The 15,932-nt window shown below is 31.3% G+C and overlaps 1 protein-coding gene across 2 annotated transcripts in view; it reads right to left on the reverse strand.

The window, feature by feature from the left end:
• The window catches only part of wkd (TBC1 domain family member whacked), a 42,963-nt gene that overhangs the window by 12,807 nt on the left and 14,224 nt on the right, over nucleotides 1-15,932 (reverse strand). For both annotated transcript variants that reach the window (XM_035356131.2, XM_035356132.2), the window contains exons 4-7: nucleotides 15,742-15,849; nucleotides 13,751-13,857; nucleotides 8,076-8,256; nucleotides 447-521 (exon numbers count right to left, since the gene is read on the reverse strand). In XM_035356131.2, coding sequence (XP_035212022.1) covers nucleotides 447-521; nucleotides 8,076-8,256; nucleotides 13,751-13,857; nucleotides 15,742-15,849 — 471 coding nt within the window. The remainder of the gene's footprint in view (nucleotides 1-446; nucleotides 522-8,075; nucleotides 8,257-13,750; nucleotides 13,858-15,741; nucleotides 15,850-15,932) is intronic.

Genomic DNA, 15,932 nt, shown 5'->3' on the forward strand with positions numbered 1-15,932 from the left:
TGTTTGATCTTTAATAAAGTAAGATAAAATTTGTAAATAATATAAAAAGCATCATTTTGAATAACTAAATTCCACTCTCAATTAAAAATTTATTGTTTAAATATTAACATTTGACTAAACTCTAAGAATCTTAAATGCATATTTATCCCAAGTCACTATTATATGATTTCAAAGTTTATTAACAACACAGAAAGGGCTTTGAGCTAAAGAGTTTGTTCTTTCAGTTAAAATTTACATTAGTATGTAAACAGAGGTACAATAACAATGCATATAATATTATTTTACACTAAGCAAACTATCTGAAGAAATAATTATTAAAAAAAAATAAGAATTCTGATTATTCTAGATTTTTACTTTTTAATAAAGCAGAAATATATTTTGCGTTGACTTATTCCTAATTTTTTATGGAATTTCAACATTAAAAACAATAAATAATACTTTCTTACCAAATGTTTATGTACAGAAGGACAAACTTTTTTCAAGAGCCCGAATAAAATTTCACCATCAATTTGAATAGCTTCCTGTAATTTAAAACAAATTACCTTTGGGAAAAGACTATCCACATAAATACTAAACATAGAAAGTAAAAAATAGAAAGCCATTTAATTTATAATAATATTTTTGCATCTGCAACCCATAGGTTTCAGAACATACTTTACAGTTAATGTGAAACTCGGTATGAAAATGAATACAGTACAAAATTCGAAATCTGGATTTGTTGGGGCTTCAGGGATTCTGGATTTGGGATTTTTCCAGATATTAGATCAACAGTTTGACATATAGAAATTATAAAATTAAAAATATGAAATCGTGATTTATGAAATAATGAAGTATTTATGATCTAAAGGATATCAAAATTTGCAAAAAAGAAGCTTAATATTTATTTGTTTTCCTTATTAAACATTTCTTTCAATGTAAAATTTTTAAGTTGCTTCGTCTTTTGTGCTAATACTTTCTCTTTAATTCTGCAGACAGACAATCTCTTGTTTAGTTACAATGTTAAAGTCCTGTAACTGTTGTTTGGAGAATTCCGACTAACTTGCCAATAGAAAATTTCTCATTTTCAGTAACTTCTCTGTCACTTTCTTCACTATCGGTAGAGGTATTTTCTGGATCTAGAACCATACTACAGATTTCGCCATTCATTCATTGATTGATGATTGAGAAGCATTGTCATCATAATGAAAAACTTCTTTTATATCATCTTCATTTATTACCACTTCTCCACATTTCTTTACAAAATCTGTTAATTGGTAAATTTCACCTTTGTTTTGCAATATCAGAAAACCTTTAAAATTAGCGGATATCATCATTAAAATTTAGCTATCCTTCACTATACATATTTGGCTATGCATCATGAGCTTGGCAACTAACGAAAAGTTGTTCCGTTAAATTTTATCTTGCATCACGCATTGAGACAATTAAGCCTGAATTGTATTAGTTTAGTTATTTATTATACTTATGTCTATTTCTTGCACATGCTTAAGGCTTATCGGAGTTCTGAATAAATAAATTTCCACATATACTTCAGCCTTATTGAGGGCTGGCGCTTGATATCTTACAGACTGATCCAGTCTCTGTGAGTTTTAAATTCTGCAACTCGGTGTGGCCATACGAGCCCTGGCGCTGGTTCTGCGTTTATGTGAATAACAAATCAGTTATTCTTAATTCAAATATCCCTAAATGTAACCTTTGGGCTTATGAGCATCATGAACAAAATCTATTTTTAGCTCCGCCATGGGAATTCGTACCTCGTGGCCTGTGGCCACCTATCAGAAGTAGGTTTGGTTTAAGTAATTACGGCAAAGCCAGAGGGCTATCTGCCTAACGAGAGGGTGGTGTATTTAATTATGGCAAAGCACACTAGGGCTATCTGCCTAAGAGGAGGGATGCCTTTCGTGGAGGACTTTCTAAGACCTAACGAGAGGGATACCTTTGTGGAGGACTTTCTAAGGAAAACCACGAAAACACCCATGCGTCCTGTCCGTTCATGGGATTTGAAATTCGGACCGAACTGCCAGTGTTCAGTTACTTTACCACTCAAATGCTGTTGGGCCTAACAGAAATAAAGTGACCGTTTTACTAAATATATAACCAGTCTCTTCCAATGAAAATCGATTTTTTAGGATAGAACTTTATAAATGCATTCAGGAAAATGGGCACCAAAAATTTCCCTATTGCATGTAGCTAAAACAAAAACGAGAAAGAGAAGGAAAGAAAGAGGAAAAAAAATTAAATTAATGAAAGTGAAATGAAAATTTATACATTTTTAACAGATATTGAGAAAGTTACATTTTACAAGAAAAACATGAAACAATATAACATCATATATTGAAAATTACACATTGTGATTAGTCGGAAAACTGAGCACATAATATTATCTAGTTATATGACTAATCTAATTAAATCTAGCATCGATAGATGGCACCACAATACGGTGGCATTTCAGAATATCTCGCTTTGCTCTGCCCTGCTTGGTGCCCCTTCTTCTGCAGATTCCTTCAATTTCTCTACGGAGATTTTCCAACGTCTGGAATTCCATATCAGCAACGTTTTCGATATACGAAGAGAGAAAAATGTAGTTTTTGCAGAAATGTATTTAGTTATGAATTAAATAAAACCTTAAAGAATATTTTACTTGTAAATTAAACATAATGCACCAATTTAGTGCTATAAACATTAACCTAAGTAAATATTTTCAGCGAGAGGCAAGCGAGAGTCAATAAAACAGAATTTTTATCTCAAGTATGGTGGCATCAACAGCCCATTATAGAGGTCAATAATTTATACCTTTGCTTGTCTTAAAAATTCCCTTTTTTTTTAATTGTTTCTAATAACAAAATAATATATATTTTGAAACTAACCCTCCATGACCATATGCTTCTATAAAAAGTATACTTCAAGAATAACAATAATTTTTATTCCATTATTCAGATTTTTCATGACAAAAAAAGGGAATTTCATTAGTAGGAAGAGCGAAATGATTTTGTAAGGGAAAGAATGTAACATGATGTATTGAGTAAAATAGTAATCAAACATAAAGGTATTGAAAATTTGAAAGCATTTGAAAGAGCGAGATTGGAAAATTAATATCATTAAGTAAACAAGAAAAATTATTAATGATGTGAAAGTGTTCAAAGGAACCCAGTTGATTAAACGAAGAAGCTTTACGGATAACTTTTGAAGATCCCAAATGTAATTAAATGACTGCCGTATTTAGCTAAAAAAATTATTTTTTCCTTTCAAAATTTAATTCATATTCCCTGACGAGAAATTGCAGCACTTTTTCAATTTGGCCAATATACACCAGACAGCACGATACATATCAAACAGTGCTAAATTATCCCAATGATTAAAAGCACATATGAGATCTTTAAGAATCGAAAAATGAACTTTACTGAAAGGTGGAAAAAATAACTTAAATATTGAACTTATGGATAAGTCGAGAAATTTTGTAATTCATAGTAAGTTAAATAATTATTGGGTACGTGTCAGCTAAACGTCACTGTCGGCTTAGTGTCCTGTTGACTAAATGTCTTGACAGTTAAGTGTTCCGTAGCTAAATATCCTGACTGCTCTGTGTCGGCTAAATGTCCTGACTGCTCTGTGTTGGCCAAATGTCCTCTCGGCTAAGCGTCCTTGTTGGCTAAATGTCCTGTCGACTAAATGTCCATGTCGGCTAAATGTCCTGTCGGCTAAGTGTCCTTGTTGGCTGAATGTCTTGTCTAAGTGTCCGCGCTGGCTAAGTATCCTGTTGGCTAAATGTCCTGTCAGCTAACTGGTGTTGGTTAAGTGTCCCATCGGCTAAGTGTCACGGACCCTAAAAGGTTGCTATACTCCTTTATTATTTAATTTCTAGCATAAAAAATTGTTTAGGCATCACTACAGGAGTCATTACTCAAGTTGTCATGTTTTGATAAACATGCGGTGATGAAAGGAAAGTATAATAATGATTCGCCAAGTTGGCTTCAGATTAACGAAGTATCTATGTGGAATGTTTCGGTTTGAGATATGTGCCAGCAGATATGCAGCAACGGTGCTAAATTACTGTCGTACAAATTTATGCTAAAATGATTGTTCCTTGAATAACAAGGTATTTTATTTAGTGTTGAAATGAAATTAAGAATCGGGACTCTCCAAATGTTTTATTATGCGAGGAGGGGGAATCAAATGCGCAAGTGTAAAGCCTACAAGAAAAACGTTGGTGGTTTTGAGGTCTGGATTTTAGATCATTCCAGATATTGGACGTTCGGATTTTGGACTTAGTACTGTATTACATACATGAGTAATAGACCATTTATTTATTGGTGGTATCAAGTTATACATGCACTATGAATCAAATTCCTAACATTCAGTATATAGCAATGTTTTATCACTATTAGACTCCATCAGAAGATCATTAGAATGGCTTAAGAATCACAAACTTCAACTAACAGTTAAAACCAACTTTATTTAACATTTTAAAAAAGGAAAGCAATATCTCACAAGGGGCTAAATATTTAAATATTAACACACACACAAGCTGACATCAGATATCAGCCATGAACAGGCAAAAAAAAGTAAGAAGTAAGTAGTAAGTCTCAACAAAAGCTCAAGTAATTATCCTTGCACTATGGCAAGCACATATGCATACTGCACAGCAAAGATGAATGCTGCCACTCACTGCAATGAAGATTTCCGCAACAGTACTCCTCCCTTCTTGTGCTGGAGAAAGAAGGGGCCAGAGATACTTTGGGTTAAACTTGACCCTTCTGCCAAAATGAGTAGTATACACTGCTGGTTTTTGGTTGGCCAGCACATATATTTCAACTGTAATGCCCGATGGATTTACTATAAGAGTTAGCTCAGCAATGGAAATTGATGCTGGAGTGTCTAAAACAATTTTTTTTTTTTTTTTTTTTTACTTTAAATGGGCCATCATACTGGGGAGTCAGTGGTAGTTTCAGGGCATCGTGCCTCATTAACATGTGAGTGCATGACTATAAAGCTGGGTAGACAAAATACTTATTTTTAACACAAGCTGATGTGGGTACTGGTGACATCTCTCTCACTGCCTCACATAATTTCTGTATAAATGAAATCAGGTCAACAGAATTAGAAACCTGGGTGGGTTGCAAAAACTCTTCAGGAAGGTGAATATAAATTCTGTAAACCATCTCCGAGCAGGTTCCACACAGATCTTCTTTGTATGTTGATCAAAGGCCAGGAAGTACAATTGGAAATCTCACTGTGCACTGGATATTATTATGTCAAATGTCTTTTATGGTCTGTTGTACCAAGTGGGGAGGAAATCTCTCAATTAATCCATTCGCTGCAAGGTGGTATGGTGTAGTCTGAGTTTAGTGAACACCAAGAAGTTTACTAACCCCTTAACTGCCGCAGGTGTATATATATGCCTTGCTCAGCTGATGTATTAATTGCCCGGGCGTATATATATATACGCCCTTCCAAACTACTATCATTTGCTTTGCGCTGCTACCTGTAAAATTATTCGCAAAACTTTGGAATGCAACACCACAATGACCTTGACAAAGTATGCGAAGAATGATGCTACTTCAGAGAAGTGTGGGGAGAAATTGGAGAGACGGGTGTGTCTAAAGCGGTGAAAGTAAAGACTGTGCGGTGTTGGCTGGTGTTGGTTGAGTAAAACGTATTTTTTTTTATTCTGTGTCCTCCGTTTTCATTTACTTTTTGTAGTAGGTTCCAGAAATAACACTGAAACCTGATATTACACTTTGCTGGTCTAAAAATGAATTGATCGAAACTCCATTTTAGGGATCTTTTATATTATAAAAACATCCTTTTTATTATATTAAAATCTTTTTATTATACTTTTACTCAAAACATTAAATTTTGTGCATTCATTTTTTCTTTTATTCTTTAATTTGTGAAAGTAAACAGTTTTTAAAAAGTAAAACTTGCACTTATTTTCCCCCAATACATTGCATAACTATGCGTGCCTGTGTGAGAAACCATGGCACTGGGAAATGAATCTTGCACGTTTTCCGCAGCAGTTAAGGGGTTAAGAACATGCATGACTCTAATCATCAGCACTGATCAGTAGTTATGGTGATAGGAACTCTTCTGAAGGTGGCAGGCTGCAACTATATCCAAATGCAATATGTGCAAAATGTTGACTGGTTGACACAAACGGCCAAACAAAACAAGAAAACTCTGTCCAGGTAACACAATTCTTTGGCACAAAAGGCCAAACAAACAAGAAAATTCTATTGCAAGGGCAATCGAATACAAATTTTTGATGCTTTACTTTCAGAACGTATTGCAATCAATCTTTGTTTCAGGATATCCTATTTTTAAGTGTTGGGAGGTTTTAAAATGATGCCGCTATTAGAACTAGTATATCAGAATCCACGGCAGCAACAACATGGTGAAATTTTGTTAAATCTGAAGTTATAACGGAAATTTAAATTTGCAATATTAATCTAACAAACCGCAATGCAGGGGTTTTCCAAAATGGAGGTAATTTCACTGAAACATGTGATACCATCACAGCTGCATTATTTCTGGTAGGAAAATCATCACTAGAATTTTCACTATACCACAATGACTATTAAATTCAGAAAAGATTTATGATTCTAATTTCAAATACTTCAAAACTGAAGCAAGGTATAAAAGGTTAGAAGACCTATTATACATCTATAACCATTAGGGATACACACGAGAATGGAAAATACATGAATATTAACAAAATATTCACCTTGTAAAAGTATACTAATATTCTTGAAAATCATTCATACTGACACAATACTGCTGTTAAATCACAAAATCAATCCAGGTTGCACAAAAACTTCCTCCAGCCACATATAAAACTGCAGCATACTTCATTTGTCATTCCTCCTTCAATAAAATTAGGACTATGTGGAATAAGATGTACGATAAGTTCTGGAACACAAGATTTTATAATTGGAGAAGCATCTTCATAAAAAATACATGTGTGAAATCACAACCAATTTTTAAAGCAGGTATAGCTACAACATATGGTGCACCAGTGCAATTCTTACTTTAAGTCACCAGATATGGTGATGTTTTATTGCCATTAGACTCCATCAGAAGGTGATTAGAAAGGTCTAAGAATCACAAACTTCAGGTAACAGTTAAAACCAAATTTATTTAATATTAAAAAAAAAAGAAAAGCATATCTTGCAAGAGACTAAATATTTAAACATTAACAAAACATGAGCCAATGTCAGACACTGTCCACAAACATACGAAGAAAGGTAAGTATTAAGTCTTGGAGAAAAAAGTTCAAGTTTTTATCCTTGTGCTATAGCAAGCACATACTGATATTGTGCAGCAAAGATGATTGTTGCCACTCACTACAATGAGGATTTCTGCCATAAACACCTTCTAGCACTCTGAGCTAATGACTAGGAATAAACAGAGGTGGAACTTTTTGTCATATTAATAATAAATTATACTGTTGTAATATATATAGTAACTGACATACATGCTGTTTCTCTAATATATAAAATTGCATTTTGTAATAAACATAAATAAAGTTTTTGATAAATTACTCAGAATTATTATGACCATTTCATAAATTAACAAAAAGGGCACTCTGCTACATTTGATTATTTATAGTGCACTTTCTCTTTTATTCTTGCAGACTTGTCAGTAAGTGAGCCATTAAATTTTCAAAATACTTCACTGGTTCAGCTTCGTTGCATACGGAATTAAAGGGATTAGCTGCAGGAGGTTTCGTGATATTTCTATATGTAATGTACACTGTGAAAAAAAAGGGGGGGCAGTTCTATTTGTATGACTATTTTTTATTTGTTATCTTCTTTTTGTAACTGCATTTTTTGCAAATCAAATTATTCACGTAATTTTCCCGTCAATTTTTAGATGATAAAATTAGTAAAAAAGATAGAAAATGCATGAGGAAATACAATACTTAATCATAAAAAATTATGAATTTGGGCAAATTATTAATATTAAATCAAAGGATATGGAAAAAAGACCATACTAGGTTTGCAATTTTGATACATAATTCAAAACACTCTCAGTTAAGAGAAAAAATTGAGAGATTTATATGCTAAAAAATACATACTTACCAAACCAGGACTATAATAACCGGGTAAATACTTTTCACAGATAGCCACAAGGCACCAGAAAGCTTGTTCTGCAGGCATGTGCATCAATAATGCAGCAGCTATTGGTGCTTGAGCTTGGCAGTACCCAACAGATGGATTGAAGAGTGAATACGCTTTTAATATCCTAAACAGATCAGCTTGCCTACAGTACATAAGAGAAAACACTCAACAATAATATTAGATATGTTTCAATATTAGAAGTACCAAAATTTTTTTACACATAACCAATTCTTTAAGTGCTTAAAATAACAGATATTACAATGGGAGATGGCACCAAACACAGTATATTGTAGTATCTGCATAAAATTCAACTCCATTAGTCTTTGTATTTTTAGTACAATTCAGTCTATATTTTAAACTGTTACATTACTACACTGTTTAAAAATTACTACACAGAATATTATTATGTCAACAAATATTACTTTTAGTGGTATGATAATGGACAGAAATTATAAATAAAACTAATACTGACCTAGAGAGCTAAATATTAGTTTTAGTTAGCTATAAAAACTAATACTGAGCTAGAGAGCTAAATATAGTTTTAGTTAGCTATAAAACTAAGCTTTTTTTTTTTTTTTTCCCATATATATAGCCGATGAAACATTAATCCTTAGCTAATAGCTGTAATTCACTGATAATATAGTAAACACATGATGTAGAATGCATTAAAATTTAATGAGAAACAAGTAATGTCTAAAGAACTTTCTGTGCAAAAATTATTATAAAAACAGATATTACAATGGGAGATGGCACCAAATACAGTATATTGTAGTATCTTCATAAAATTCAACCCCATTAGTCTTTGTATTTTTAGTACAATACAGTTTATATTTTAAACTGTTACATTACTACACTGTTTAAAAATTACTACACAGAATATTATTATGTCAACAAATATTACTTTTGGACAGAAATTAAAAATTACAAAATGGACAGAAATTATAAATAAAACTAATACTGAGCTAGAGAGCTAAATATTAGTTTTAGTTAGCTATAAAACTAATATTTAGCTTTTTTTTTTTTTTTTAATATATATAGCCAATGAAACATCAATCCTTAGCTAATAGCTGAAATTTGCTGATAATATAGTAAACACATGATGTAGAATGCATTAAAATTTAATGAGAAACAAGTAATGTCTAAAGAACTTTCTGTGCAAAAATGACTATAAAAAAATCTGATGTGGATACCATATGACTTCCTTGTACTGCATGTTAAATTATACACATTTTTTGCTGCACTTCATTTAAACTTATAGCCTTGAATTATTCTAACTTAATTAACCAATCCCACAAAGCAAGTTGAAAATGACATAAACTGCAAATTTAGAAATTAAATAGTCTGGTCATTTTTTGTTGTGTGGGAGTCAAACTTCCTGTAATTTTATTTTTTCATGACAAGTATCAAACTTTCCCAAACATAAGTATAGAAACTGGAGACCACATTAAAAGTTAGATTTCGTTATCAGCCAAAACATCTGACATTCCCAAAACATGAATATTTTCATCATTTATTATACTTCTGTAACTAAGAGTATATAATTACAGCTGAAAAATAAAGGCTAGGTAAGGGGGTGAGTGTGTTCCATCGACTGTAATAACAAAGGGAGGTGCACAACTAGATATTATAGCAGTCCCACATACAAAATGGCAACTTTCTACAGCAAATCCTTTTTGAATTTTGCCAGATATATACACACATATGTACAGGCAACACAAAAATATTCCTTTTGAATCAACTTAAGTCCATGTTACAATCCATTTTGGAAGAACAGACCTTTATTCTGTCTGTAAGTATAGTCATCATTCTTAAAAAAAAAAAAAAAAAAAAAAAAAAAAAAAAAAAAAAAAAATCAAATGGATTCAGGAACAATTAAAATGGATATTTCTGTTGAAATATGATATCTGGAATTTTTCATCATTACAATACCTCCATCACATTATACAATGAAGTAAAAATGAGGTAAAGTAAATATGCATTTGCTTTAATTCAGGGGTTCCCAACAGGGTTCGTATTTCTATCTTGGAATTATCGAAATTTTAAATGGGGTGAAAGATAGTCAAAGGCTCAATTACAGGTTGATAGCTGAATATGCAAAAGCAACTGATCAGCATAATACAGATCCCACTGATTACAACAGCATTATTAATACTTTAAAAATTGAGAATTGTTATTGATATAAAGCTATGCTATGTACTAAGGAAGAAATCATGTAAAATAAATATACAGGAAAAAAACACACAAAATGTATTCAATATATTTTTTTAAAAATATATAAATTCTTTTTGTGTACAAAGCACAATATAAGAAGCAAAAATGCAGGAACACAAAGAAACACAATGACAAAAATAAGAAGACAGTAAAACTTCCTCAGAAAATATATTGTTATACACAAGCCAGTTGCAAAATTTAAAAGATTTTAATATTCACTTCCAAGACATTGAAAATTTCAATGCGCCATCGTGCCTCAACTGCTGAACGATGATATATTTGATCTTGATATTTTCATGCAAAAAGAGTTGATTGCTTTGAAAAAGGAATAATATACTATAGAAAATGAGAAACAGATTATATAATTTTGAATGATGCAGTTCAAGAATTAACAGCAATTTTACGCCAAATGCTTAAAAAATTGTATCAATACGTCAAGCACAGCCACCACATAATTAAAATTGAACTTTTGTGCAATGATTATGATTATGACTATGATTTTGTTCTGAAAACTTCCTTACATTTGTAAAATTAAAAATAATAAGACAAATTTAATAAACCAAGTTTTTTTTCAAATTTTGTTCACTCTTACTCAAATTGTTATTTCAGAATTATTTATGTGTAATTATTTGTTTTATGATTGTGTTGTAAGGTGTAGAAAAATGTATGAGGGTCGATAAAGAAAACTTTCTTTTAAAACTGGTTGACCCAAGAAAAAAGTTAAGAGGCCTAGCTGTAATTTATCTGAAGTTGATATTCAATTTTTTTTTTTTTTTTTTAAATCATTCCTACTCTTCTTCAGTTTTCCTCCAAAACACAAAGAAAACAAACAAAAAATTACATTCTTCTAGAAGAATTCAGAACAGCTAGAGCTACTAAAATGCTAATAAGAAAACAGAGTTATGGGTGGTGTTATTTACAGTGATAGTACCCAACTACTGAAACAGTTAATCGCACAACTGCGCTGCTTTTAAAACATTGATCACCACAGACTTTTACATAAATTGGTTGAAAAATAGCTATTAGGTTTCAGAATTATTCTGTGAGCATAGATGGACATAGTTAGTATTTTATAGATGCATTTTTTAACAAAGTTTGGCATTTTTTGATGCACTGTCATCAGTGCCCATCACTATGTTAATGGAATAGTTTTACTGTATGTGCCGAATATATGAGTTTGCTAGCCATGAGTATAATCTTAATTTTGGTTTCTTGACACTTATTGTACATTATCAGTTACACGTAAATATGCACTGCACAACATAACCTTGTCTTGCGGTGCATAAACTACTTTCCACAACACAGGTAGAGCTCCCAAAATATAATTTGATAATTAAGTGTCTGATTAAAAGCTTTACTTCCCAATTAAAGAAAATCAAATCGGAATACATGAGAAAATAGAGATTATCTACTGGCAGCAATGACTCAGAGATACATACAGTTACCAGGAAACAAAGTATTTTTCTGAGACTGAAAATGATGAATTTTCACTCTGCTGATGAAATATGAAACTTTACAGTTTGCGACAATCTATGTGTGATTCAAGACCTGAAGACTTTTATGCATTTTTTTTATATAAAATCTTTTGAAAGTATTTCTTGTCAAATAAGTTTATATGCTGAAGAACTTCTTGAAAATAACACATTTAGAAGATATTCTTGGCTACAAGAGTAAAACCTACAAATTAAAAGCAGATAACACAACTTTTTTGGCCTAATTTTATATAAGGGTTATTTAAAATTACCTAAAGTGAGTGATTATCGGGTTAAGAGACCTGATGTTTGGTCAACAATTTGCTAAAAGTAAAATGAGTTAAAATAGATTTGAAGTTTTATGACAAATTTTTCATTTTGCAAATAATAAGGAGGACAATAAATGTGATCACCTAAATAAGACAAGAACAATAATGAATACACTAAATTCAAATTTTGAGAAGTATTATGCTTCCAATAAGTCTGTTTGTATAGATGAGAACAATACCCTTTCGAGAAAGAGTAATATTCAGGCAATTCAACAAACACAAGAGACATAAATATGGCATCAAAATTTTTAAATTATGTACTGTTTCTGGTTGTACTTATAAGTTGGACATACATGCTAGTGAACATTTTGACACCGTAAATACAACATCATACAGCATAGCGGTATTTTCTGAATCTAGAACCATACTACAGATTTCGCCATTTATTAACTGATTGATGATTGAGAAGCATTGTCATCATAATGAAAACCTTCTTTTATATCATCTTCATTTATTACCGCTTCTCCACATTTCTTTACAAAATCCGTGAATTGAAAATTTCATGATTGTTTTGCAATATCAGAAAACCTTTAAAATTAGCGGCTATCATGATTAAAATTTAGCTATCCTTCACTATACATATTTGGCTATGCATCATGAGCTTGGCGACTAATGAAAAGTTGTTTCGTTAAATTTTATCTTGCATCACGCATTGAGACAATTAAGCCTGAATTGTATTAGTTTAGTTATTTATTATACTTATGTCTATTTCTTGCACATGCTTAAGGCTTATCGGAGTTCTGAATAAATAAATTTCCACATATACTTGAGCCTTATTGAGGGCTGGCGCTTGATATCTTACAGACTGATCCAGTCTCTGTGAGTTTTAAATTCTGCGACTCGGTGTGGCCATATGAGCCCTGGCGCTGATTCTGGGTTTATGTGAATAACAAATCAGTTATTCTTAATTCAAATAGCCCTAAATGTAATCTTTGAATCTATGCACATCATCAACAAAAACTATTTTTAGCATATGGGAAAACATTTTTGGTAAATTTTTCCTCGTCAACAATTTTTAGCGCATTTAACTTAAATCTGTAATCTGCACCAAGCATAACGTCAACATAAAAGGTTACCATACTCCTTTATTATTCAATTACTAACATAAAAAAATTGTTTGGGCATTGCTACACGAGTCACTACTCAAGTTGTCATGTGTTGATAAACAAGCGGTAATGAAAAGAAAGTATAATAAATAAATAATGATTTGCCAGACCAAATATGTATCTATGTACAATGTTTCGGCTTGAGATGTTTGCCAAGCAGATATGCAGCAACAGAGCCAAATTACTTATCATGCAAATTTATGTTAAAATGATTATTTCTTCAATAATAAGGTATTTTATTTAGTTTCGAAGAGAAATTAAGAATCGGGACTCTCTAGATGTTTTATTATGCATGGAGGAGGGAATCAAATGTGCATGCATAAAGCCTACGACTAAAACATTGTTGCTGGCTTTGAGGTCTGGATTTTAGATCATTCCACATAATGGAAGTCCGGATTTCAGACTTTATACTGTATTAACTATTATAGAAGGGGGATAATAATTTTCATTATATACATATATTAATTTTGCTATTTAATTCAAAAAACATTAAAATACAGTTTGTAATAATTTCATACCCATGGCCTTGAGATTTCACAAAAATTTCATGAGAAGGAAACTGACGGTGAAGATCTTTCTTTATATCTTCAACACATCTTGGATCACCTGCTGCACCATCAAGTTCCTATCATTGGAAAATGCAAAGAAAAAGGATTTTTGAAAGGAAACACAACATATAAAGAACAAAATTTGCATGGTTTCTTTTTTATAACTCTTAATAACTTTCCAACTAGTTTCCAACTATATATTTCATCAAGTGTATTTCTTTGTGCCTGTTTTTTATTTTGTCAAATTATTGCACACATTTCTTTCACTCCAAAATATACTACAAATAATTTCAGTAATTACACATTAATCTATCAGAAGTTACTTTTCTTTCTGAGCATATTTTGCTTATAAAAGCTAATTAGCAAGAATAATATTTTAATGAGCAAACTTATCCATGAAACACCTATTAGAACATCAGGATATATCCATATGAATATTACCACTTGTACACTGTAGAATTCACACTGGCTTGAGTTTGAAAGTGTTTTCTTTTGTTGAAGCTGCTGAAACATATTTCCTTATGCTTGAAATCATTGCCAGACATCTGGGACAAACATATTAATTATTTTTCAAAGTACAGGAAAATACTTATCCAACTCCAAAAGCATTAAATTTTCTCTGGGAGAGATATTCTGCACTTAATATGGGATACTGGAGTTTCCTCATTGTGTCTATTTTTTTTTTTTTTTTTTTTTTTGAAGAGGGGGCTAATATTACATTAAACAAACAATAAACCTGTTAGAATATACATGCTTCAACTATAACAGTAGCATCACAGTGTGGTACACCAAACAGATTTCAAAATGTTTTCTTTTAAGCTCAACTATATGTCAGCAAAAAGGAAAGCAAGACAAAGAAGTTGAAAGGAAGAATGAATGCAAGATGATGATGAAAGTGAATAAATGATGATGATCCATGTTATGTAGTATTTTTGCACAGCTTATGAATAGTTGACCATAGAAAATTATTTTATATTCATACTTATATTATGTAAGTAATTAACGTTTAAAATAATTTATATTTAAAACAATCAACTTACATTTGAAATCAAAATAATCTCTTACATTCCTACCAACCCCCACTTTTTTCTTCTTTTTAGTTTTATTGTTAAGCATAATTTCCTTTGCACTTACACCATATGCAATTCAACAGCAAAAATTTTAAAAACAGCACAGCAGTACACAATTAGAATTCCTGATGCACCATTAAGTGTTGGCATATATTTTTCTGTTTTTTTGTCTTTTCTCATTTTATCATATCAATGTTCAGTTTTCGTACTAAGATGGCTTTACAAAACTTTATCTTTCTATTATTAACTTATTGCATGTTTTACAAAACTTTATCTTTCTATTATTAACTTATTGCATGTTTCTTTATTAAATATCATGTTCATGGTGCTTTCACCACGTTAACTTTGATTTAATAGCAAAATCACAAAATATTTAAAAGCAGAATATCTTTATAATATCTGATAGAGAGTCTCGCACATTAGAGATAATTTTTTTTTTTTTTTCCCCAATACACTCACTTTGAAATCGTTGAGTTTGTTAATAAAAAATTTGTTAAAGTTTTTTAAAATATCAAATAGATAATAAACAAATTTGAAATTCAAAATTCGGGCTTCCACGTGCTCATGTTCAAATGGAAGACTATGTTATTCAGAATTTGATAGCTCTAGGTACAGTTGCTCCTTCACAGTGTGAGAAACATGCATACATTCATGCAGATTTTTCATTATTGAATGTCTTTAAATATAATACACGGCGATAATATTTGGTGGTAACAATTTGAAAAGTGATACAATGCATTTAAGTCTTTTGATGCAAACTGCTGTTTCAAGACTAATATCCTATTCGGGACTAATGTCCCTTATGGGCTACTAACAATTTAGAAGCTTACAATGTAAGAAATGTTAATAATATATAGATATTAGCATAAAAGTAATATTATATAAACTAACTGTAAACTTGTGCCTGCAACTATCCATATAAAATTTTGCCCCACACAGATACTGCCAAGCTCTGGCTCGTAATGCTGGAGGTATACCTTTCCTACATCTCTCTCTAACCTAGAAAATAGAAGAAAAATGCCATTAGAAAAAAGCATACATTAACTGTTAATTATGCTGTTTGTTCCTTTTGCAAAAGAAGT

The sequence above is a fragment of the Stegodyphus dumicola genome, chromosome 6 (genome assembly GCF_044657685.1).
Source record: "Stegodyphus dumicola isolate Sdum_Otavi_A_Nest chromosome 6, ASM4465768v1".
In the NCBI taxonomy this organism is placed as follows: Eukaryota; Metazoa; Arthropoda; class Arachnida; order Araneae; family Eresidae; genus Stegodyphus; species Stegodyphus dumicola.